This window comes from Sus scrofa, chromosome 3, assembly GCF_054392235.1.
Source record: "Sus scrofa isolate SSC_HxYL_T2T_F1_AM1 chromosome 3, Sscrofa_HxYL_maternal_Yorkshire_Landrace_v2.0, whole genome shotgun sequence".
Classification (NCBI taxonomy): domain Eukaryota; kingdom Metazoa; phylum Chordata; class Mammalia; order Artiodactyla; family Suidae; genus Sus; species Sus scrofa.
In genome coordinates this window covers 5077702-5102500 of record NC_139385.1, presented here as the reverse complement: position 1 = coordinate 5102500, position 24799 = coordinate 5077702, and the positions used below count along the sequence as shown (strand labels likewise).

Genomic DNA, 24799 nt, shown 5'->3' with positions numbered 1-24799 from the left:
GAAGTCCTTTTGAATCCCAGCAGCCCATAAAACACAGCAAAATGAAACTCCTTCCAGAGCCTTGGCCTTCAGATCCAGCTGGGTGGGAGGGTGACTTGACACCATGGGCTCTGGGGCTCTGAGTGACACAGAGCCCCCCTCCCCCCAACCGGGCTTCAGGTTCTCAGAAAGCCTGCCCTCTCACAGGGTCGTCTTGCAAATTAAACGGGATAACATAAGATAAACAACTCTCAGGCATATAAAAGACACTCCAGGAGTTCCCTGGTGGCGCAGAGAGTTAAGGGTCTGGCGTTGTTACCTCTGTGGCATGGGTTTGATCCCTGGCCTGGCAACTTCCATGTGCCATAGGTGTGGTCCAAAATTTTTTTTAATTAAAAAATAATTTATTAGAGTTGATTTACAATATTCTGTCAATTTCTGCTGTACCGCAAAGTGACCCAGTCATACATACATATACATTTTTCTTCTCAAATAATTTTCTTTTTTTTTTTTTTTTTTTTGTCTTTTTGCTATTTCTTTGGGCTGCTCCCGCGGCATATGGAGGTTCCCAGGCTAGGGGTCCATTTGGAGCTGTAGCCACTGGCCTACGCCAGAGTCACAGCAACGCAGGATCCGAGCCACGTCTGCAACCTACACCACAGCTCACGGCAACGCTGGATCCTGAACCCACTGAGCAAGGGCAGGGACCGAACCCGCAACCTCATGGTTCCTAGTCGGATGCGTTAACCACTGCACCACGACGGGAACTCCTCAATTTTCTATCATGTTCTATCACAAGAGACTGGATATAGTTCCCTGTGCTACACAGCAGGACGGCACTGCTTACCCATCTTGAAAGTAACAGTTTGCGTCGACTAACCCCAAACTCCCAGGCCATCAAAAAATTTAAAAAAATTTTTTAATTAAAAAAATGAAAGTCTCTATACATGACAACAGTCATCAAGTGTATCTTCCCAGGACTGGAGAGTCTGCTAATGTTTGAGCCTAAACTATAAATGTGACATTACAGAAGGTTTTTTTACCTGCTTCTTTTCTTCTGGTTGGTCTTTCTCGGGGTACATTTTCAACAGCAAACTGAGGTCCAGCTCAATGCTCGAGCCTAACACGGAATGACTTTCGCTGCCATCCAGCTTTCGGATGATTTCTTGCAAATGAGGGCAGAGAGGGGATCATTGTGAAAAGCCATGTTTCGATGTTTCCATGTCACGTCAAAATGATTTTTCCAGGACTTCCCATCGTGGCTCAGCAGTAACCAACCCGACTAGTACCCATGAGGACTCGGGTTCGATCCCTGGCCTCCCTCAGCGGGTTAAGGATTTGGTGTTGCCACGAGCTGCGTAGGTCGCAGACGCGCCTCGGATGCGGTGCTGGGGCTGTGGTGTCGGCCGACAGCTGCAGCTCTGGTTCGACCCCTAGCCTGGAACTTCCATATGCTGCAGGTGCAGCCCTAAAAAGTAAAAACAAAAACAAAAAAACAAAAAACACACCGCCTCTAAGAAAGCCATCGCTCACAGGGAGCCTCTGTTTCCCGAAAATCTAGGGGTGTTTTTGATGGGATGTTAAACACAGATTTGGCTCCTGCCGACAGGTGGGCGCGTCCTACCAGCACTGATGGAAGAGCCGCAGGACTGGTCCCTGGGGGCACATTCCGAAGCCGTGTCCGGGCAGCTCATCAATTCACCTTCAAGACTGGGAGACGCCACTATGTGGTCACTGGAAAACAGGCCATCGTACACCCGCCCATTCTTGAAAGTTAAACGACCCTGCAGGAAAAAAAAAAAGCTAACTTTCACCTCTTCGGGAAAGCATGTTTTGGGAAACCTTTGGTAAAGGGACCTCGACGTCTTTGGCAAGGCTTTGGGGGCTTTTGTTTGTCAAGCTCTATCCGTAGTACACATACAGTCAGGCTTCTAGCGTCTTGTGTTGCCATGGAAACCTGCGCCCCGCCTCCTGATTCTCCTCCGCTTCTCCTCTCCTCTCACACCATCTGCCCCACAACCTCTGCACAACTTGAAGCTCTCCTAGGTCACAGACTGTGGCTTATGAAACATGCTGGTGACCACAGAAGGGGGACCCAGGCCAAGCAACCCAGCTGGTCTGACTCAGAGGTGGACAACGGACCCACTTCAGCTCAATGAAAGTAAAGGCATTTGTAGAAAACGTCTCCAAAAACAATGTCCTCTCTCCTTCTACTTAGTGGGGCAGGTAGATATGAAGCCCGGAACCACAGCAGCCATCGCGCAGTCATGGGGGAGCAGCAGCCTAAGAGGGAAGGTGACGAGGCAGAAACACAGACGGATGGAGGAAAAACGCTGACATCACTGAGCTGTTGAACCAGAGCAACCCTGAAGCCCGCATTATTCTTTATCATTTATGGAAGATTACATTAGGCTTTGGTACCTACAACCAAAACCACCCTAAGACACAGATGTGTGTGCAGGCACACACACACGCCAGACTGATTAAACAATCTCTAAATAGAGAGGAGATTGATCACATGCCAGAACTTATTTTAAAATTATGTAATCAGGAGTTCCCGTCGTGGCGCAGTGGTTAACGAATCCGACTAGGAACCATGAGGTTGCGGGTTCGGTCCCTGAACTTGCTCAGTGGGTTAACGATCCAGCGTTGCCGTGAGCTGTGGTGTAGGTTGCAGATGCGGCTCAGATCCCACGTTGCTGTGGCTCTGGCGTAGGCTGGTGGCTACAGCTCCGATTCGACCCCTAGCCTGGGAACCTCCATATGCCGCGGGAGCGGCCCAAAGAAATAGCAAAAAAAGACAAAAAAAATAATAATAAAATAAAATAAAATAAAATTATGTAATCATCTTAGCAAAACAGTAATTCATCCTACACACAATCGATAAAGCAACTTTACCGGAGAGAATAGGACAAGTCTCTACGTAAGTTTCAACGCGCCCTCTTCCCAGGTCCACACTCACCATGCCATGTTTTTGATTGGAAACCCATTCTCCCTCATATGTGGCTCCACTGGCATAGCAGAACTTCCCATGGCCGTGACGACATCCGTTCACAAACTCGCCCACGTATTCATTTCTCAAAGGATACTGGGAGCAGGCGATTCTCTTGAGGAACCAGGTGTGTGTCCCAAAGCCATTCTGCAAAGAAAACAAGCTTCCTCTTGTTGCCTGCATCCACCTAAAATGAGGCATGGCGCAAAGGCAAGGACTCGTTTGAAGGGACAAAGAGCGTGGAGTCACACACACGTGGGTTTCGTTTCAGCTCAGCTATGTAGTGACCGGCCTGGAGATCTGAGGCTACTGAGTTAAGCCCTCTGGGTCTCATGTGGAATAGGAAGAGCCCTGTGGATGGACGGAGGTGATGGCTGACCTAACTTACCACTTCAAAATGGTTAAGATGGTAAATTACAAGGTATGTGTACATTACCACAATTAACAATAAGAAAAGAACGCTAGGGTGGCTATATTCCTATCAGAAAAAAAGTGGGCTGCAGAGGAAGAAAAAGCACCAGGGTTAAAGGGTGACATTATAGGCGTTCCCGTTGTGGCGCAGCGGAAACAAATCCGACTGGGAACCATGAGGTTGCGGGCTCGATCCTTGGCCTCACTCAGTGGGTTAAGGATCTGGCGTGGCTGTGGCGTAGGTTGACAGCTGTAGCTCTGATTCGACCCCTAGCCCGGGAACCTCCATATGCCGCAGGTACGGCCCTAAAAAGACAAAAGACCAAAAAAAAAAAAAAAAAAAAGCGTGACATTATAAAATGATAAAAAGGGTCAAATCAGCAAAAAGCTATAATAGGAGTTCCCGTTGTGGCTCAGTGGTTAACGAATCTGACTAGGAACCATGAGGTTGAGGGTTCGATCCCTGGCCTTGCTCAGTGGGTTGGGGATCCGGCGTTGCCATGAGCTGTGGTATAGGTTGCAGACATGGCTCAGATCCCATGTTGCTGTGGCTCTGGCGTAGGCCAGCAGCTATAAGCTCTGATTAGACCCCTAGCCTGGGAACCTCCATATGCTGTGGGAGTGGCCCTAGAAAAGGCAAAAAGACCAAAAAAAAAAAAAAAAGCTGTAATAATCCTAAACATGCATACACTTAACAAGAAAGCATCAAAATATATGAAGCAAAAATTGATAGAGCTGAGAGAGAAGCAGACAAATCCACAAGGCCACTTGGATGTCAACACTCTTCTCTGAGAAATGGAAAGGAAAAGTCGACAGGAGTTCCCGTTACGGCGCAGTGGTTAACGATAACAAACCCGACTAGCATCCATGAGGATGTGGGTTCAATCCCTGGCCTCGCTCAGTGAGCTAAGGATCTGGCGTTGCCGTGAGCTGTAGTGTAGGTGGCAGATGCAGCTTGGATCCTGTGTTGCAGTGGCTGTGGTGTAGGCCGGTGGCTACAGCTCCGATGGGACCCCTAGCCTGGGAACCTCCATGTGCCACAAAAAGACAAAAGAAAAGAAAAAGTCGACAGAAAATGAGCAAAGGTGCAGAAGACCCAAACAACGCTCTGAACCAACTCGGTCTAATTGACAGCCACAGAAAGCTCCACCCAACGAAGGCAGAAATACCTGTAACATCACCAAGACTGACCAAAAGAAACCTCAACATATTGAAAAGAAATAGAGTCCTACAGAGTACGTTCTCCGACCACAGCAGAATTAGACACACACAAAACGTAAGAGAAACATATTTGGAAATTAAACAACATACCTCAAAACAATTTAAAGACCAAAAGGGAAGTTGTGGGCAAATTAGAGAGTATTTTGAACAAAAATTAAAACCTAGTCTTTCACAATCACTGGGACACAGATACAGTGGTGCTAAGAGGAAAAGTGTAGTAGGAAACGTTTCTAAAAGAGGAAATGTCTCATATTGATAAAGCATCCATACAACTCTGGGGAAAGGGCAAATTAAAACCAAAGCAGGCAGAAGGAAAATAATGACAAAGAGAAGATACCAACTGTATGAAAAGCTGGAACATATCAGAGGAAAATAAAACTCAAACAGGCTCTTTGCGAATTTTAATAAAATTGATAAATCTCTGGGAAGACTGATGAAGGAAAAAGAGAGAAAACACAAATTACTTCTCTCAGAAGAAAGAGGGACCATCACTACAGATCATATATAGAGAGTAGAAGAAGAAGAAGGGGCCTTTATGAACAACCTTGTGCCAATAACAATAACAGTTTCTACGACATGAGCAAATGCCTACAATAAAACACAAACCTCCAAAGCTTCCTGAGGAAGAAAGAGATGGGAGCTCCTGCTGTGGCACAGTGGGTTAAGGATCTTGTGCTGTCTCTGTGGTGGCTTGAATCCCTGTGGTGGCTCAGTTCAATCCCCAGCCCAGCACAGGGGGCTAAGGATCTGGCATTGCTGCAGCTGTGGTGCAAGTCACAGCTGTGGCTCGGATTCGATCCCTGGCCTGTGAATTTCCATGGGACTCACATGTGGCCCAAAAAAAGAGAGAGAGAGAGAAGAAACAGATGACCTAAATAGCACATTATTTACCAAAGAAAATGATCCTATAGTTACTATACAGTTAATTTAATCACCCCATAAAGGCAACTCCAGATGCAGAAGGTTTCACTGGCATTCTCAACGAAACAGCTAAGGAAGAGAGAACACCAATTCTATAGACTTCCAAGAAATTCAAGAGACTACTTCCCAATACATTTTATGGGAAGTAAATACCTCATTACTATAAGCTGACAAGATTTTAGAAGGAAATAATACTAAGGTCAATATCCCTCATGAACACAGACACAAAAATTCTCCCCAAAGTATTAGGAAAGTAAGCCCAGCAAGATATTATAATAATAATAATATCATCATGACCAAGTCAGTTGGTCCCAGGAATGCAAGGTTGGCTCAACATTTAAAAATCTATCAAACTCAACCTATCAAAAGGATGAAGAAATAGAACCCCGTGATTATCTGACAAGAGGCAGAAGAAGTGTTTGACAAAATCTAACATCCAACCGTGATCAAAAACTGAGCAAATGAAGAATTAAAGAGAGCTTCCTCAACCTGATAATGGTCATCTATGAAGACCCTACTGGAGTTCCCGTCGTGGCGCAGTGGTTAATGAATCCGACCAGGAACCATGAGGTTGCGGGTTCGATCCCTGGCCTTGCTCCGTGAGTTAACGATCTGGCGTTGCCGTGAGCTGTGGTGTAGGTGGCAGACGCGGCTGGGATCCTGCGTTGTTGTGGCTCTGGCTGTGGTGTAGATCGGCAGCGGCAGCTCCAATGAGACTCCTAGCCTGGGAACCTCCATATGCTGCAGGTGCGGCCCAAGAAATGGCAAAAAGACAAAAAACAACCCCACAGCTAACATCGCGCTTGAGGAGAGATGAATTCCTCCTAAGATCAGGAGCGACGGGAAACTGTCTGCTCTCCCCGCTCCTGTGCGGTGTCACTACCACACCATATCCGGAGATCTTAGCAGGGCGATAAAGCAAGAGAAAAAATGGCACACGGATTAGAAAGAAACACACAGCCTTGACTGTATTTGTAGGTATGACTACGTATTTAAAAAATTGACCCAAAAAAAAGGGCACTATTGGGTGAGTTTAGCAAGGTCCTCAACTAGCAAGGGGAAGGATATGTGATGTCATCAGAAAGTCCTCCCTGGGAGTTCCCGTCGTGGCGCAGTGGTTAACGAATCCGACTAGGAACCATGAGGTTGCGGGTTTGGTCCCTGCCCTTGCTTAGTGGGTTAACGATCCGGCGTTGCCGTGAGCTGTGATGTAGGTTGCAGACGCGGCTCGGATCCCGCGTTGCTGTGGCTCTGGCGTAGGCTGGGGGCTACAGCTCCGATTCAACCCCTAGCCTGGGAACCTCCATATGCCGCGGGAGCGGCCCAAGAAATAGCAACAACAACAACAACAGCAAAAAAAGACAAAAGACAAAAAAAAAAAAAAAAAAAAAAAAAAAAGTCCTCCCTGAAATTAACCATATAAAGTTGTTCTTTTCTGTGCGGGAAAGACGCAGCTTCTAAAGCGTGAATAGCGGTCTCGGGCCTTACAGGCATCACGTGACTTATGAATTTACCAGTGGAAGAACCCACCTTGTGTGTGAGGCCTTTAGAGGAAACAAAACACTAATAAAACAACAGTAAAAAAAAAAAAAAAAAAAAAGACCCATGTAGACCGGTCATCGCAAGGCGAGTTTCCAAATTTAACATGGCTTGCATTGCAGGTTACTGTGCACCACGCGACCACACGATCCCCGGGCTGCGGTGACAGGAGAGTGTGCACCTCTGGGCGAATTCTGCTCCAGCCAGCGGGCCCCGTACCTGCACCCCCTTCTCCCACTGGCCCGTGTACTCTTCGTTCCTTGTCAGCCATCGCATCCTGCCTTCCCCGTGGCGCATGCTGTTCTCCCACTGACCTTCGTATATGTTTCCCGATTTGTAACTAGGAGCCAAAAAAATGTAAAAATTAACAAGAGGTATCTCTGTATAATATTTACCTTTAAGACTCTCTTAAACTGGGAGTTCCCGACGTGGCTCAGTGGTGAATGAACCCAACGAGTAGCCACGAGGACGCAGGTTGGATCCCTGGCCTCGCTCAGTGGGTTCAGGATCCGGCGTGGCCGTGAGCTGTGGTGTAGGTCTCAGACACGGCTCGGATCCTGCGTTGCTGTGGCTCTGGTGTAGGCCGGCGGCTGCAGCTCCGAATGGACCCCTCGCCTGGGAATCTCCACACGCTATGGGTGCGGCCCTGAAAAGACCAAAAATAGTACTTTCCCGTAAGATGATAATTGGTTGATATTTTGTCCCCAGATATGTTAACCCTTAAAATTAAAAGCTCCAGGTAAAATCGAGGCGTTGCCTCGGTGGTGAGGGGCTGCGGAGGATCCAGCATTGCTGCAGCTGTGGGGTAGGTCGCAGCTCCAGCTCGGATTTGATCCCTGGCCCAGGAACATCCAGATGCTGTGGGCACAGCTAGGAAAAAAAAAAAAATTAAGTCAGGAGGTCAGTAGTCTTCAGAAAATGTAAAATAACGGAGAGATCTGTGATTGATACAGAGAACAGACAGAGGCGGTTTCCACACGTCATAAAATAAAATGATATTATTAGATATATGTAATATGGTGTTTTTCTCTATTTTCCAGAGACTATTTCATTGCTCGGGGGTGACTGTACATATGCCACCCCTGCTTACACAGACATTGCGTTTTGTGCCTTGTCTTTCAACAGCCTAAGGGAACGCGACCTGGGCCCCCTCCTCGCCAGCCCCAAATGCGGCGGCCGGGACACCTACCATCTGATCCCCCAGCCCTTCTTGACGTTGTGAACCCAGTCTCCCTCGTACCAAGACGTGCCCTCCTGATTGTAATAAATGGAGCCCTAGAACAAAGAATATCATTTTAAAAAAATCAAGCATCATAAAAGCAAGGCTTTTGTAAAGACTAAAATTATTATTATTATTATTATTATTATTAGCCACAGCTACAGCACACAGAAGTTCCTGGACCAGGGACCGAACCCCAGCCACAGCAGTGACAACGCCAGATCCCACCAGGGAATTCCAAACTATGATTTTTGGGGGGGTCACGCGCACAGAACGTGGAAGTTCCTGGGCCAGGGACCGGACCTGCACCACAGCAGCAACCCGAGCCACAGCAGTGACAACACCGGATCCTTAACCCACGGAGCCACAGGAGACCTCCCTGCAAACGATGATTTTAAGAAGTGTAAATAATGCAGAAAACCACCCTCCGGTGAGACCCATAATCCGTGCTGTTTCTGGTTTGTGATTAACAATATTGTAACGTGGAGTTCCCGTCGTGGCGCAGTGGTTAACGAATCCGACTAGGAACCAGGAGGTTGCGGGTTCGGTCCCTGCCCTTGCTCAGTGGGTTAACGATCCAGCGTTGCCGTGAGCTGTGGTGTAGGTTGCAGACGCGGCTCGGATCCTGCGTTGCTGTGGCTCTGGCGTAGGCTGGTGGCTACAGCTCCGATTGGACCCCTAGCCTGGGAACCTCCATATGCCACGGGAACGGCCCAAGAAATAGCAAAAAGACCAAAAAAAAAAAAAAAAGAATATTGTAACGTGCTCACCACGAGAGGATGAGATAAATCACTTACTCTTTGGTAACAAAGTCTCCCATAAGGGAGGCAACGACTCTACCCATCACCCTCAGTGTGTTCATGACACTCAGTGATTATTGATCACACTGCTCGCTAAAGAAACTCTGTTCTGCTGTCCCCAAAAGGGAGTATCAGTCCCTTCCTTATAACTGAAGCTCACTCTCTCTTATGGACCAAACCCCTTTTTGCTTTATCCATTTCGACATCTTATTTTACGGCCTCCAAGCATAAGTGACCTTGGCATAACCTTTCTTTCTTTTTTTTTTCTGTCTTTTGAGGGCCACAGCCGTGGCATATGGAAGTTCCCAGGCTAGGGGTTGAGTTGGCGCTGCCGCTGCCGGCTCCAGCGAGCCACGTCTGCAACCTACACAGCAGCTCTCTGTAACCCCAGATCCTTAACCCACCGGGCAAGGCCAGGCACTGAACCCGCAACCTCATGGTTCCCAGTCGGACTCATTTCTGCTGTGCCACACGACAGGAGCTCCGGCATAACCTTTCCTTGACGACTCCTTAAGGGAGTGGAATTAGCCTTTGTGCAAGATATTCAGGTCCACACTGAATGGCCTCAAATGTCTTGTTTATACACTGGTGTGTGTGTGTGTGTGTGTGTGTGTGTGTGTGTGTGTGTGTGTGTGTGTGTGTGTGTGTGTGTGTGTGTGTGATTTTTCTCTTCTTCCTCATTATCAAGCTAACTTGTTCCCTCCTGCAGCCATCCTGGTGCCTCCGCTAGAAGCCACCATCTCCGACTCCTCCAGTAGGTCTGAACCCATCTGCTCTGAGCTGAAAACGAAGCAAAAATAAAACCCAGGACGTGAGGGAACAGTCTAAATCTGAGCAAAGTGATACAGATGGACTTTTTCTTTCCTCTTGATATTTTCTAAAAACACTGCTACAGTCCTTTCATCTTATATAAAAGCAAAACAACAGGACTGAAACAGCCACCTTGCTTAAGCATGACTGTCACCTGCGTTGCTGGTGAGAAAGTTAAAATGCTGCCGTCGCTGTGGAAAAGTGTCTGGTGGCTCCTCGGAAAGTTAAACCTCAAAGTGCTGCAGGACCTGGCAACTCCACTCCTCGGTATACACCGCAGAGAACTAAGCACAAGTACTCAGATGCCTCCTGGCACACAGTCAGCAGCACTCTTCACAGCAGCCCCCAAAGACGGAAACAACCCAAATGCCCATCACTGGACGGATGGATAAACAAAAGGTGGCCCATCCGTACCGTGCAGTATTATTCAGCCACAAAAAGGAATGACTTCCTGGAGTTCCCCAGTGGCTCAGTGGGTTAAGGACCTGGCATTGTCACGGCTGTGGCTCAGGGTGCCCTGGCCCGGGAACGTCCCCATGTTGCAGGTATGGCCAAAAAAGGGGGGACAAACTACCTAGGACATGGACGAACCTCGGAGACATGACACTCAGTGAAAGAAGCCAGACACCCAAAGGTCAAATGTCCGGAGAAGAAGGTAAACCCAGGAGACAGAAAGCAGACCGGTGGTTGCCCAGCGCTGGGGCGCTGCAGACGGAGTGGGAATAACCCTCATTTTGGGCTGATGAAGGCGTGGGGGGACCAGACAGAGGCGGGATAGTTGGCAGGATAGAAGGTCCTCGAGGCCGCTGCCCCCTTCACTCTAAAGCGGGCGATGCCGCACGATGTGAATTTCACTGCAATGAAGAAAAAGTGAACACACCCTGCCCGGCCCCGCACCCCGCACCTCCCCTCCCGGGTGTGCACGGCCCCTTCACAGCCGGGGCTCGCGTGGCCGCCTCACCCACCTTCCCGTGTCTCCTGCCGTGGCACCAGTGGCCGATGTAGGACACGGGCTGCGTGCGGCACTTGAAGAGGCCAAACCCGTGCCGCCTGCCGTTCAGCACTTGGCCTTCATAGGTGCTGCCATCGGGCCACGTGTAGACGCCGTGGTTCGTGGGCGTGTTCTTGACGAACTCCCCCTGCGGCAAAGTGGCCGTCAGGGTGGCAGCAAGAGGGCACCGCGGAGATGCCTCCTCTGCTGGGCTGTTGGAGCGGCATCCTGGGCCCAGACGCCGCTCCGTCTCCTCTCCCCGCCCCCAGCTCCCGCCTCCCTCTCTACACACCCCACCATCCCTCCCCCGAGCCACTCCAATCTGGGTGGATGGACGTGGTTTCATCTCTAGAAAATAAAGGTGCAGGAGTTCCCATTGTGGCTCAGCGGTTATGAACCCGACTAGGATCCGTGAGGACGTGGGTTCGATCCCCAGCCTCGCTCAGTGGGATAAGGACCTGGCATGGCTGTGAGCTGTGGTGTAGGGCATGGATGTGGCTTGGATCCCAAGTGGCTGTGGCTGTGGCTGTGGCTGTGGCTGTGGTGTAGGCCGGCAACGACAGCTCCAATTCGACCCCTAGTCTGGAAACTTCCATATGTTGCCAGTGGAGCCCTAAAAAGCAAAAGGAAAAAAAGAGATTATACAAACGAGACTGGACGCTGGTGACAACGGAGAGGGTCCTGTGTGGTAACAACTTACTTTTTACCCATATTCTCTCGCAGGCTTTTTAAATGCATGTGCTGAGTAACTTTTTTTTTTTATCTTTTTAGGGCCATGCTTGTGGCATATGGAATTTCCCAGGCTAGGGGCCGAATTGGAGTTGCAGCTGCCAGCCTATGACACAGCCACAGCCACATGGGATCTGAGCCTTGTCTGCAACCTACACCACAGCTCACGGCAACGCCAGATCCTTAACCTACTGAGCGAGGCCAGGGACCCAACCTGCGTCTTCCTGGATGCTAGTCAGATTCGTTTTGCCTGAGCCACGATGGGAACGCTATGCTGAGTAATTTTATGAGAGCTCTAATGTATTAAATGCTTTACCTCGTATTTCAGTCCATCCGCCCAGATGTAAGTCCCTTGTCCGTGCATGAGTCCTTCTGAAAACATACCCTTCAAAAGAGAACAAGGCCTTAGGCCTGATCTGGTTTTGCACAACTGCCACCCAAGGACTCGGCTCTTAGGTTGGAGCCGTGATCCACCAACATGCTTGTCCAGCGTTGAGCGTGGGGCTGGCACCGCAACCGGCATCCATCCTGTTCTCAAAAGGATCTGATGGAGTTCCCTGGTGGCCTGGGGGGTGAGGACCCGACACTGTCACTGCTGTGGTGCGGTTTCGATCCCAGGCCTGGGGAACGTCCACATGCCAAGGGCACAGCAGATTAAAATGAAAATGAAATCAAATTAAATTGACTTTAAAAAATGGGTCTGAGGAGGAGTCCAAAAAAAAACCCGGTTCCCTAAAACTTATACCAGGCAGTGCTGTACCGCTATGAAGGTAAGCTCTGACTTCAGTCTTCCTCTCAATGAAGCGATTGGAAAACGCTATTGTTCAAAAGAAATCATATGCTTCGGGCTTTGCATTTCCAAGTTTAAGAGTTTTTAAGAAATTACGGAGACTAGACAGACCTGATTAAAATCACTACCCGGATATCAGAAATCATGGCATTTGGACACGTTATGCTTGATTTCCCCTTTCCTAGAAGCTCTGAGCACCTGTGCGTGTGGGTGTTGACACGTACATGTATGTTCGTAACACATGGCTGTCGGTGTCACGCATTTGCATGTAGAGCATCTACTGTTCACGTGTAGGAACTAGTTGCTAAAAACATAACACACTGGAACGTCTCTGTGCAACCAGAGAAAACAAGGATAAAGTCACATCACTTTTTCCTGGGAATCACTTCTGTCGAGGTAGTGAGGTCAGGGGGTAGTGGCTGGAGAGACCCAAGCATCTAGGCAAACAGTGATTCTGGAGTTCCCGTTGTGGCTCAGTGGTTAATGAATCCGACTAGGAACCACGAGGTTGTGGGTTCGATCCCTGGCCTTGCTCCGTGGGTTAAGGATCCGGCATTGCCACAAGCTGCAGTGTAGGCCAGCAGCTACAGCTGTGATTAGACCCCAGCCTGGGAACCTCCATATGCCATGGGTGCGGCCCTAGAAAAGGCAAAAAAAGACAAAACAAAACAAAACAGTGGTTCTTAGAATCCACTAAGCATCAAGAGTCACCAGGGGTGGGGGCCGGGTTGAAAATGCAGATTTCTGGGCTTACCCCCACCCTGAAGATTCATCACCAGGTCTCAGCTGGGGCCCGAGAACTTGTAAAAATTCCCAGGAGCTGCCGCTGGTCCCGGGGAACACAGCTTGAGAAGCACTGCCCTAGCTTCGCTAGCAAGAGGGTCCGTCGCTTCAGCCGCCAGGTTAACGTGGCCTACATCAGGCAGGGCTGGTGCCCGGGAGACCGTGGGGCAGGCAGTGATCCGTCAGCTGCAGGCTTGGATTATGGAGTCAATCACGGGTGTAACAGGCAGCGTTTTTAACAAACTAGAAAGGGTCGCACTGTATCCACCTGGGAAGGGCAAGGGTTTCGTGAAATGTTTCTTTTTATGGTTTATCCTTAGGAGCTTGTGATCCAAACATGTGACAAACTCTGGCCTGACCCCCATGGGGCAGGGACCTGTGGTCTGGGCTGGGTCTGCCTCCCTTGACATTTTTTTTTTTTTTGTCTTTTTTTGTCTTTTTATCTGTTGTTGTTGCTATTTCTTGGGCCGCTCCCGCGGCATGTGGAGGTTCCCAGGCTAGGGGTTGAATCGGAGCTGTAGCCACCGGCCTACGCCAGAGCCACAGCAACGCGGGATCCGAGCCGCGTCTGCAACCTACACCACAGCTCACGGCAACGCCGGATCCTTAACCCACTGATCAAGGGCAGGGATCGAACCCGCAACCTCATGGTTCCTAGTCGGATTCGTTAACCACTGCGCCACGACGGGAACTCCTGATGATCATTTTTAAGCACAACAGTTTGAGCCTAAGGAAAACATGGGAAATTAACAAAGCAGCTGACAGCAAAGAAGGGGCGCCTCTAGAAACAGAGAGGTGTTTGCCCCCCGCCCCCCGCCATGGGTGGGACGGTGAGGCCACCTGGCCAGGCTTGAGCTACCAGGTGACCGGGTACCTGAAGACACCCAGACAAGCACGGGGGGGCAGCAGGAGCTGCGATCGCATCCTCCTCAGCCAGGAGGGCTTTATCCCCAGCCATCAAGCACTAGGTATCTTTGCATTATACACACGCGTGCCTCGTAGAGGCTCCGCAGCAGCGAAAGAATGTTCCGATCAGGATAAGGAAACACTCTAAGTGCCAACACTGGGAAAAGCCAGATGGGAGGGTCATTTCAATGATTATCAAAATGGACCTTGTTTTGTTTTGTCTTTTTAGGGCCGCACCTGCGGCATATGGAGGTTCCCAGGCTAGGGGTCAAATCGAAGCTGTAGCTGCCAGGCTTACACCACAGCCACAGCAATGCCAGACTGCAGCAGCATTTGCAATCTACACCACAGCTCACGGCAATGCCGGATCCTTAACCTGATGAGCGAGGCCAGGGATCGAACCTGTGTCCACACGGATGTTAGTCAGATTCACTTCCACAGAGCCAAAATGGGAACTCCCCTCCAAATGAAATTTTTAAGAGTTTTTGGGTCCAATCTCTTGGGCTAGACCATGATGGAAGATAATACAAGCCAGGGAATGTATGTATGTGCACGACTCGCTCACTTTGCTGCGCAGCAGAAATCGGCACAACATTGTAAATCAACTATAATTTTTTTTAAAAAAAGAGTTTTTATGACCCAGGAAAATGTACACCTTGTATGAACATGTTAAGGGGAATATCATGGTACTGAAACCCATGCCTTTTGATCTCAACTGCAAAAATCTCTTCCCCTAAAATAGGCACGTATTTCTTTGCTAATGTGAATGAACGAATGAATACCTCCGTTATTGATAAAGGCTGAAAGTGAAAACCCCTGAAAAGCATCTAATAGTTATAGCCTCGTTCTGAACAGAAAATGAGAACACTCTGCAAAATTTAAAATGGTAATTATGGGAGTTCCCATCGTGGCGCAGTGGTTAACGAACCCGACTAGAAACCATGAGGTCGCAGGTTCGATCCCTGGCCTTGCTCCGTGGGTTCAGGATCCGGCGTTGCCATGAGCTGTGGTGTAGGCTGCAGACGCCGCTCGGATCCCGTGTTGCTGTGGCTCTGGCGTAGCCCGGTGGCTACAGCCCCTATTCAACCCCTAGCCTGGGAACTTCCATATGCTGCAAGAGCGGCCCTAGAAAAAGGCAAAAAGACCAAAAAAAAAAAAAAAAAAGATAATTATGGAAGAGAGAATGGGGAGGGAGAACTGAATGGGGACGGAGCTTCATTTGGGGACAGTGAACAGGTCTGGAGCTGACGGAGGTGATGGCTGTACAACAACGTGAATGCCCTCAACGCTGCTGAAGCTTACACGTCAAAGTAGCAAACTGAATGTCTATTTCACCGCAAAAAATCTCTTATGTTATGTAAACCAGGCGTCAACACAGCGACAGACTCATACGTGACAGAGGAATTCAAGACATTATCGACAAAAGTAATACACCTATGTAAAAACACAGCTACATCCTTTCAAGAAATAAAAGGGACACAGCAAACTGCAAACGTGTATGGCAAAAGGATGATCCTGGAATGTTCCTCTTTGTTATTTAGCGACCTTCATGTTGTTTGTACAAGACATAAAAATTGGGAAAAGGGAAAAAAAAAAATCTAAAAGGACTACTTCAACTGCACTGAGTCATGTTTTTAGTCTAAAATACATCGTCAGGTTTCGAAGTGAAATCAGTGTTAAGTACTTCCAATTTCGGTTAAAGACTCACCAGACGTTTCCAAAGCGGGAAACCAGAGCCCATCACCCCACACCGACCTCCCGGGCCCGTTCCCAAACGTAACTCACGTGGTAGGTACAGCCGCCTTGAAAGATGGCAAAACCCTCTCCCTCATACAGTCCACGGACTTTCTCCCCTTCGTAGCTACAATGAGACAAAGCTCCAGGTCATGAATCATGTGAGCAAACCTCGGTCACTGTGGCTTAAAGCATCTAATGAACTGACATCAGTGCAGAAGTACAGAGAGTTCCCTGGCGGCCTCGCAGATAAAGGACCTGGAATTGTCACTGCTGCGGGGCCCGTTCGAGCCCTGGCTCAGCCAAAAATAAAGAAGTACAAACAGATGTCACGTTCGCTCACCAGACATGCCCCAGGGCCACTGTGCACCTGCCCAGGCTAGGGTTCGAATCGGAGCTGCAGCTGCCGGCCTCCACCACAGCCACAGCAATGCCAGATGCTTAACCCACTGAGCGAGGCCAGGGATGGAACCCACGTCCTCATGGACATTAATTGGAGCCACGACAGGAACTCCACCTGCCCCTTTCTAAGTCCTGGGGCTGGAGTTGTGAACAAGTTCCTGCCCTTGGGAGCGTGGAGGTCATTGAGGAGAGACAGAGGAGAGAAAGGAAATAAGTGAACAAGCTAATTCCAGGTTGCATTCAGGGTTTGTGAAAGGAAGGATCAGGGAACGTGAGGGAGAGTAAGGAGAAGCCTACTGTGTTCAGACGATGAACTGTGGGAAGAGGGAACAACAAGTGCAAAGGTCCTGAGGCGGCTCAAGTTCAGCAGAGGGGGGGGTGCCCAGCCAGAGCGCCCAAACAGGGAGTGATGGGGGGCACTGAGAAGGGGACAGAGCTGGGCTGGGACCAAGACCTGCCATAAATGCCAAAGCTCTAGGAGGGATCCTGAGAGGGGGTTTTAAGAGGCGAGTTGGATGCAGACCTGATTTATGTCTTAAAAGATCATGAGCCTGGCTGCTGTGGACCACAGACTCTGGGGGAGAGCAAACTGCCAGAAAGGACCAGTGGGAAGGAGAGGGGGATGGAAGTTCCTGTCATGGCGCAGTGGTTAACAATCCGACTAAGAACCATGAAGTTGAGGGTTCAATCCCTGGCCTTGCTCAGTGGGTTCAGGATCCAGCGTTGCAGTGAGCTGTGGTGTAGGTCGCAGACACGGCTCGGATCCCACGTTGCTGTGGCTCTGGCGGAGGCTGGCAGCTGCAGCTCCAGTTGGACCGCTAGCCTGGGAACCTCCATATGCTGTGGGTGCAGCCCTAGAAAATGCAAAAAAACAAAAAATAAATAAATAAATAATATAATGCTTAAAGCAGTAAATTTTGTTATGTACATTTTACTGCAATTTTTTAAAATTTTAAGATATATTCTGGGCATAGAACCAACAAGGGCTTGCTGACATGCTGGCTTTGGGGAAGGGAGGTCCTGAGAACAGCGCCCGGATCTGTAGTTCGGAACCAAATGGGTCCTCTGTGATCTTTTCTCACTCTAGGCTCTGAGGTGGGTGAGGACCTGTGCCAGCCAGGGCCACACGGGGCTTCTTCCAAGAATCCAAAGAAGAGGAAACATCATCCATGATATCAGCAAATCAAAGTAAAAAAACCCGGTTTATAGCAAGATGCCAGAAAAATATTTGATAAAACTCAGCAATCTTTTTTTAAAAAATTCTAGTTAATGTTACAATATGACAAAACTACTTAAACATAATAGACCATTAATGAAATAATAACATATGATTTTGGGGGGGAGTCCACACCCATGGCAGAGAGAAGTGCTGGGGCTAGGGGTCGGATCAAAGCTGTAGCCACTGGCTACACGACAGCCGCAGCAACTCAGGATCCGAGCCTCGTCTGTGACCTGCACCACAGCTCATGGCAACTCCGGATCCTTAACCCACTGAGCGAGGCCAGGGATCAAACCTGCAGCCTCGTGGATCCCAGACAGCTTCGTTACCACTGAGCCACGACGGGAACTCCTCTTATATGATTTTTAAGAGCGAAAGGCTGAAGTCAATTCCATTAAAATTGGGAACAGGAAGGGGATCCCTGCTTTTACCACCAATAATTCAGTTATTCAAAAGTCAAGAAACTTAAATAATTGGCATAACTATCAAAGGGGTAGGAAGTTCTTTTAAAGATTAGGCAATTATTTACCTATAAAACCAAAAAAAATTTAATTAATGTGTGATGGGGTAACCCATGGGCAGGGCAAGGAAGGTAAAACTGGAGTACGGTGGGAGTTCCCGTCGTGGCGCAGTGGAATCGAGTCCGACTAGGAACCATGAGGTTGCAGGTTCGACCTGTGGTGTAGGTCGCAGACATGGCTCGGATCTGGTGTTGCTGGGGCTCTGGTGTCAGCCGGCAGCTGCAGCTCCGATTCAACCCCTAGCCTGGAGACCTCCACATGCCTCGGGAGTGGCCCTAAAAAGCAAAAAACAAAACAAAACTGGAATATGGTGGAAGGCGCGATAAATTCTTCAGATATCTTTGCATGATTTCATTTGTCACAATGAGTACATAGTACTTCATTAATTAAAAACAATGAATAGAGAACTATTTTCAATATCCTGTCATAATCTACAATGGAAAAGAATCTGAAAAGGAAAACTATATATATATATATATATATGATAGATATACACACATATATAACGGAATCACTTTGCTATACCCCTGCAACACAACCTTATAAATCAACTATACCTCAACGTTAAAAAAAAATAAATGAGGTGTTCCTGTTATGACTCAGTGGGTTAAGAACCTGACTAATATCCATGAGGATTCGGGTTTGATCCCTGGCCTTGCTCAGTGGGTTAAAGGATCCAGCATTGCTGCAAGCTGCGGTGTAGGTTGTAGGTGTGGCTCGGATCCATCGTTGCTTGCCTGAGGCATAGGCCTGCAGCTGCAGCTCTGATTCAACCCCTAGCCCGGGAACATCCACATGCCACAGGTGCAGCCCTAAACAGAAATAAATTTTTTAAAAAATGTAAAAATTAAAAACATTTAAAAATAAAATTAAAAATAACTAAATAAAGGAGTTCCCGCTGTGGCACAACAGGAGTGGGCAGTGTGTCTGCCGCACCAGGACACGGGTCCTGGACTCAGCCCGGCATGGTGGGTTAAAGATCAGGTATTGTTGCAACTGCAGCTCAGATCTGAAACCAGCCTGGGAACTCAAGATGCTGCAGTGTGGCCAAAAAAAGAAAAAAATAACAACAAAAAATAATAAAAATAAAAACAATGAATAAAGAAAACATAAAGGATTCTTTAAAAAAATTCATAATAGATCCATATAGCGGTATCAACCCCAGCTTCCTTCACCCCAAAAACATGCACACATCTCCAGGTGTTCCAGGCCTGGGTCTGGACATTCCTCTGGTTCTCGGGTCAGGGCAACTATAGGCCCCACATCCTTGAACTAATTCAGTGCATGTTGCTTACACTCTGCTGAGTGCCACTAAACCACGAGGTTGTGGGTTCGATCCCTAGCCTCACTCCATGGGTTAAGGATCCAGCGTTGCCGTGAGCTTGGTGTGGGTCAAAGACACGGCTCAGATCCCGCGTTGCTGTGGCTGTGGTGTCGGCTGGCTAGACCGTATTGCACACTGAATTTCCATCCCTAGTCCTCAACCCAGAGCTGGCCCACAGCAGCTCATTTCTAAAGGGCTGCTGCTAGGACTAGAACTACCAATCTGGACTGAGCCCCTGCCAGATGTGTTTGATACGCTGAGTTTGTCTCTGCTGGCAAGGAATGTTGAGACTTGTCAACAAATTATAGTCAGGTATACAGAATACATGACACAAAGTCATATATACTCTATAGAGAGAGATGCAGAAGAGAAAGTGATAAATACGATCCAAGAAGCTTTGAGGAAAGTTATTTCCTATTGGGAAGAATTCATGGAAAAGGGTTGGCCTCTGAAGACAGGGTGGGATTTGATGGTGCAGACATAAGAGACAGGGAGTTCCCTGGTGGCTCAGAGGGTTCCATTCCTGGCCCTGGAATTTCCGCATGCTGTGGGCACAGAAGAAAGAAAGAGAGAAAGAAAGAAGAAAAAAAGAGGAAGGAAGAAAGAAAGAAAGAGGCAGGAAGGAAGAGAGAGACAAACATTCTGGGGGGGGGCAATCTTTATCAGCAAAGAACAAATGGACTCAAGACGGCGGAATAGAAGGCCTGGAGCTCAACTTCTCTCCTAAAAACAACAAAATTCACAACTAAAGACTGAGCACTCTTCACCCAAATGGACTAGAAACCTTAAAAAAGATATCCTACTCCAGAAGAAAAAGAAAAGGATACAAAAAGAGGTAGAAGGGGCGATTTCACGATATAAACAACCCCATACCTCTTGGGTGGGAAGCCCCACAGACGGGAAACTAACTGGTTCACAGAGACTCACCTACAGGAGTGAAAGTTCTGAGCCACATCAAACTCTCATGTGTGGGGAGCTGGCCCTGGGAGAAAGAGCCCTGGAGCATCTGGCATTGAAGGCCAGTGGGGCTTGGGCGCAGGAGCTCCACGGGACTGGGGGAAACAGAGACCCCAATCTTAAAAGGTGCACATAGACTTTCACGTGCACTGGGTCCCAGGGCAGAGCGAGGTCTCCATAGGAATCTGGGTCAAACCTGACCGCAGTTCTTGGAGGACATCCTGGGAAAACAGGGGTGAATGTGGCTTGTCGTGAGGGAAGGACATTGAAAGCAAAGCTCTCGGGAATACTCAGCAACTCTGCCTTTCTCTGGAGGGGGTCCTTTTGGGAAAATCTGGCCCCACCGGACATCAGTCAGCTGCTGAGAAGCCCCAGGGCAAACAACAACCCAGGTGGGATCACAGCCCCGCCCCTCAGTAAACAGGCCACCTAAAGACCCCCGCAGGCACCCGGCTGCCTCTAATCCCATCCAGAGACGAAGCCCCCCCCCCAGAGGGATTAGAATCGGCTCCACCTACCAGGGGGCAGGCATCAGCCCCCCCCCATCAGGAAGTCTACAGCAAGCCCCCATACCAACTTCAGCCACAAGAGGGGCAGACACCAGAAGTAAGAGAGGCTGCAACCCTAGTATCTGTAAAAAGGTCACTACACCAAAAAAACCTATAAAAATGAAAAGAGAGAATATAACTCAGATGAGAGAGAGGAAAAACCCCAGAAAATCAGCTAAGCCAGGAGGAGATTCTCAGCCTCCAGGAAAAAGACCCTAGACTGTTGATGCTGAGGATGATGCAAGACATTGGAAATAAACTGGAGGCAAAGATGGATAATTTACAGGAAGCACTGAGCAAAGAGATACAAAACAAATGGACTCGTCAGGAGCGGTCTGGACCCTGGTGTCTGGAAGGGAGAGGCAGGCTGGGCTCAGGGCGCAGGCTGAGATGTTTTGTTCTGTCGACAATGGAAAGAAACTAAGTTTTTAACAGGAGGGTGGTGGTAGCCAGCCTCAGAATGGCCCCAATAATTCTCACCCCAGAGGACACAGGTCCTTGTGGAGTCCCCGTTCACACCACAGAGGGCTGACCGCTGTGACCACTAGGACACTGTGGAAATGACGGGAGGTGGCGTCCAAGACTAAGCCACAAAAGCCACTGGGGCTCCCACCCTTGCTCTCTCTTGAATCACCCTCTGGGGAGCCAGCTGCCGTGTCGGGAGGCCACTCAAGCAGCCCCGCGGAGACGGCCGACGTGATGGAGAACTGAGGCCACCAGCCACCCTGCGCTGTCCAGCCGGCCAGGCCTTCAGACGACGACAGCAGCCCTGGCTGACACCTTGACTGAACCTCATGCGATCCTAACCCCGCACCTGCCAGCGAAGCTGCTCCCAGACTCCTGACCTCCATAAACCGAACGATACTTCTGGTGTTAACTGTCATGTTCTGGAGTCACTTGTTACATGGACACCTGACACAGGGGGTGACCAAACAGAGTCGGCATTAGAAAGGTAAATCTCTACAGGAGGTTAGACAGAGATGGAGAGGCTAGAAGCAGAGGAATCTTGAGAAAGTGTTGGAGTTCTCGTCATGGCTCGGTGGTTAACGAATCCGACTAGGAACCACGAGGTTGTGGGTTCGATCCCTGGCCTCGCTCAGGGGGTTAAGGATCCAGTGTTGCCATGAGCTGTGGTGTAGGTCGCAGACATGGCTCAGATCCCACGTGGCTGTGGCTGTGGTGTCGGCCGGCAGCCGCAGCTCCGATTCGACCCCTCGCCTGGGAACCTCCATATGCTGCAGGAGCGGTTCTAGAAAAAGGCAAAAAGACCAAAAAAAAAAAAAAAAAAAAAAAAAAAGAGTCCAAGGGCCCAGCCAAGAGGTATGAAGAGGAGTCTGTGCACAGAGTCAAGAACTAACAACAGAAACACGGAGGGAAAATACAAAAGGCACAAGAAGGGAGGAGATTCGTTCCACAATGTCAAGGCTGGATAAAGGCAAACGGTGACACCCTAAGAGCAACAGGCATCAGGGAAGAGCCAGCAGCTGGGAGACAAAGCCTAACATTCAGAGGAAGCTGCTAAGATGTGAATTTTCGTGATGCCCCCCCCCCCAAGGAAAACCTGAGGCTCGGACAAAGAGGCTGAGGTCTCAGATCGAAGACTCAAATCCAGGTCACGGTATTTCACGTGCTGAAGTCTTTTGCTTTGGGATGCAGGGAGTTTCAAGTCCAACGGACGATGTCCAGGAGGGAGGTAAAGAGCCGAGCCTAAACCTCTAGGAGACAGAACCGTGCTAAAGACACAGATTTTTCATCATGTAGGCAGACAGACATCGAGCTCCAGTGAGAGATGAGCAAGCGAGAGAACATGAACGTGGGGAAAAGGGGAGCATTAAAGTCACCTTTCAACTATGAGTTTGGTCAGAATGGGCTCTTCGTACTGGGTGGGGTCTTCGCTCTGCACTTGATCGTTTTTGAACTCTCTGTGCAGTCCTGGTTCTTTGAGCGGCACGTCCGGTGGTGGCACAGCACCTGGGGACATCTCTTGCCTGGCAGCGCTGCCATCTTGTTTAGGAAACTCTGGATAATCGGACAGAGATGACGGAGAGCGGGCAGACTTATCCCCCTTTTTATCGGCCCTTTTTTTTTCCTTCACCATCGCCGTTCAAAGGCCTAAGGTCAACTTTACGTAGATAAGCTTCAAAGGATGACACCTTTGGTTGAAAGCTGGCTGTTTCAGGGTGTTGATGAGTTTTAGCTGAAAAATAAAAAAAATACGTCTCTAAAATTTTCAGCGTTTCACTCATAGTTACAATTCGATCTTTATAACCCCAAGGTCATTATCATTCTCCCGCTAGAGCCTGAAAATGTAATCACAAGTATCAAGTCGGGCCAGTTTATAAAAATAATACCATCTCAATACTGCATTAGTTATTTCCTAAATTTTTCTTAACTGGAACCGCGGTCTATCATTTCTTTCCTTCTTATTCTTTTTTTAAATGGCCCCACCTGTGGCCTATAGAAGTTCCCGGGCCAGGAATTGAATCCAAGACCCGCAGAGCTGCAGCCACATCAGATCCTTTAACCAACTGGTCTAGGCTGGGGATCAAACCCACGCCTCTGCAGAAACCCCAGCCGCCGCAGTCATATTCTTAACTCACTGTGCCGCAGAGGAAGTCCCATTTCTTTTCAAATAGTGTTCCAGCGTGCATGCAAAACAGCAACGTAACCCCTAAGGTCTTACATGCTGCCAGCTCATGTAAAAAGCCCATCCCTTCATCAACCACCCCCACGTCAAAGTTCTCGAGAGCTGAATTCAGGCTCCTGGGTTGCCCTTTCCAGCTGTTACCTGATATCCTTCCGCTTCGGGTGTCAAAGAGGAAGAAGAGTAGCAAATAGGCAATTAACAGTCTGATTCTAAGGATGAAATGAGATAATGGACAAAGTCTCTCAGTATGGGACAAGGCGCACAGGCAATAAGACAGTCATTATTTTTTCACTTTCCTGCTTCTGAACCTGAAGTCACGTGCTCCCTACTCTCTAGAACAGCCCTGTGGTCAATAGAGTGCCTCCCATGCCAGACAAGAAACCTGGTGATGGTCATTGCCCAAGGTGGCAGAGCTGAGAGGCTGGGCTCCAAAGCCAGTTTTCCTCACCCTCCACGACCGCCCCCATGGAGACATCCTAGCGCATCTAGCAGGACGCGCGGGTGAGCCCTGGAGGGCAACGCAAGGTCCCTCTCTTCGAGTGCCCGAGGGGTGAAGGGGGCGCCCCATGCCCTCCTCTGCCTGGACGGCGTCCTCTAGGCTTTGCCCTCACCAGCATGGTCCTGCTTCACTCTTCCTTCAAAACCCCATGGCTCTTTCCCGCCCTGCACCCAGATCCCATGACTGTGGGCGAAGGAAGCAGCTCTGCGTCGAAGCTCCTTTGCTAAAGGCTTTCTGGTCCACATCTGAGCTATTCCTAAGGCAAGCTGCGCTTCTCAAGCGTGTTTCCTACTAACTTTTATCTTCTGTCCTCCTTGGTTTGAGTCTCTGTTACCCACCGGTGTACTTCCCTTAGCACAGGAAGGGCATTCTCTGAGCCAGGGAGACCCAGCTTGCTCCTGCCGCTTCCCAAGGCCCTCCCTGCCCACCGCCCACCTGCTCGGGTCCTCAGTGGCTGGACCTGGCCGTCACGTCCTTCCGTCGCGGCGCACACAGGGTCACCGGCCTGGGACCCAGGGACCCCACGCTAACGCATACCTCTCTGGGGACGCCTGGGGGCTGGGCCGCGCTGGATGGGAGGTGACGCGGGGCAGTGAGGCGTCGGTCCCCGCCGGTCTCCAGGCAACCGCAGGCCCCGCCCCGCCACACCCTTAAAGGGGCCGCAGCGCGTGCTCTGCCCGTCTGATCCAGAAAGGCAATAGAAATCTGGAAGCACCTGACCCGAGTTTTCCCAGCTCTGCTAACTGGCCGCGGTCTCTCTCAGCCTTTATCTTCACAGCATCACAGGAGTAATTCAGGTGCTAGTTCTCCTTTTCCGCCACCAACAAATTAAACTTAGTGGCTTAAAGCAACACAAA

General features: G+C 49.3%; 1 protein-coding gene across 8 annotated transcripts in view; it reads right to left on the bottom strand.

Moving 5' to 3' along the window:
• RSPH10B (radial spoke head 10 homolog B) overlaps window positions 1-24509 on the bottom strand; it is a 52394-nt gene extending 27885 nt beyond the window's left edge. For 2 of the 8 annotated variants that reach the window (XM_085016460.1, XM_085016464.1), the window contains exons 1-11: window positions 24378-24509; window positions 23585-23652; window positions 22638-22993; window positions 15877-15952; window positions 11929-11997; window positions 10858-11031; window positions 8253-8338; window positions 7283-7403; window positions 2942-3118; window positions 1604-1763; window positions 1023-1144 (exon numbers count right to left, since the gene is read on the bottom strand). In XM_085016460.1, the coding sequence (XP_084872586.1) occupies window positions 1023-1144; window positions 1604-1763; window positions 2942-3118; window positions 7283-7403; window positions 8253-8338; window positions 10858-11031; window positions 11929-11997; window positions 15877-15952; window positions 22638-22894 (1242 nt within the window). In that variant the 5' untranslated portion in view covers window positions 22895-22993; window positions 23585-23652; window positions 24378-24509. Of the gene's footprint in view, window positions 1-1022; window positions 1145-1603; window positions 1764-2941; window positions 3119-7282; window positions 7404-8252; window positions 8339-10857; window positions 11032-11928; window positions 12178-15876; window positions 15953-22637; window positions 22994-23584; window positions 23653-24377 lie in introns of all 8 variants that reach the window. The other 6 variants (XM_085016463.1, XM_085016465.1, XM_085016458.1 and 3 more) reach the window with 5 other exon arrangements.
• Window positions 24510-24799: the final 290 nt, after the last annotated feature.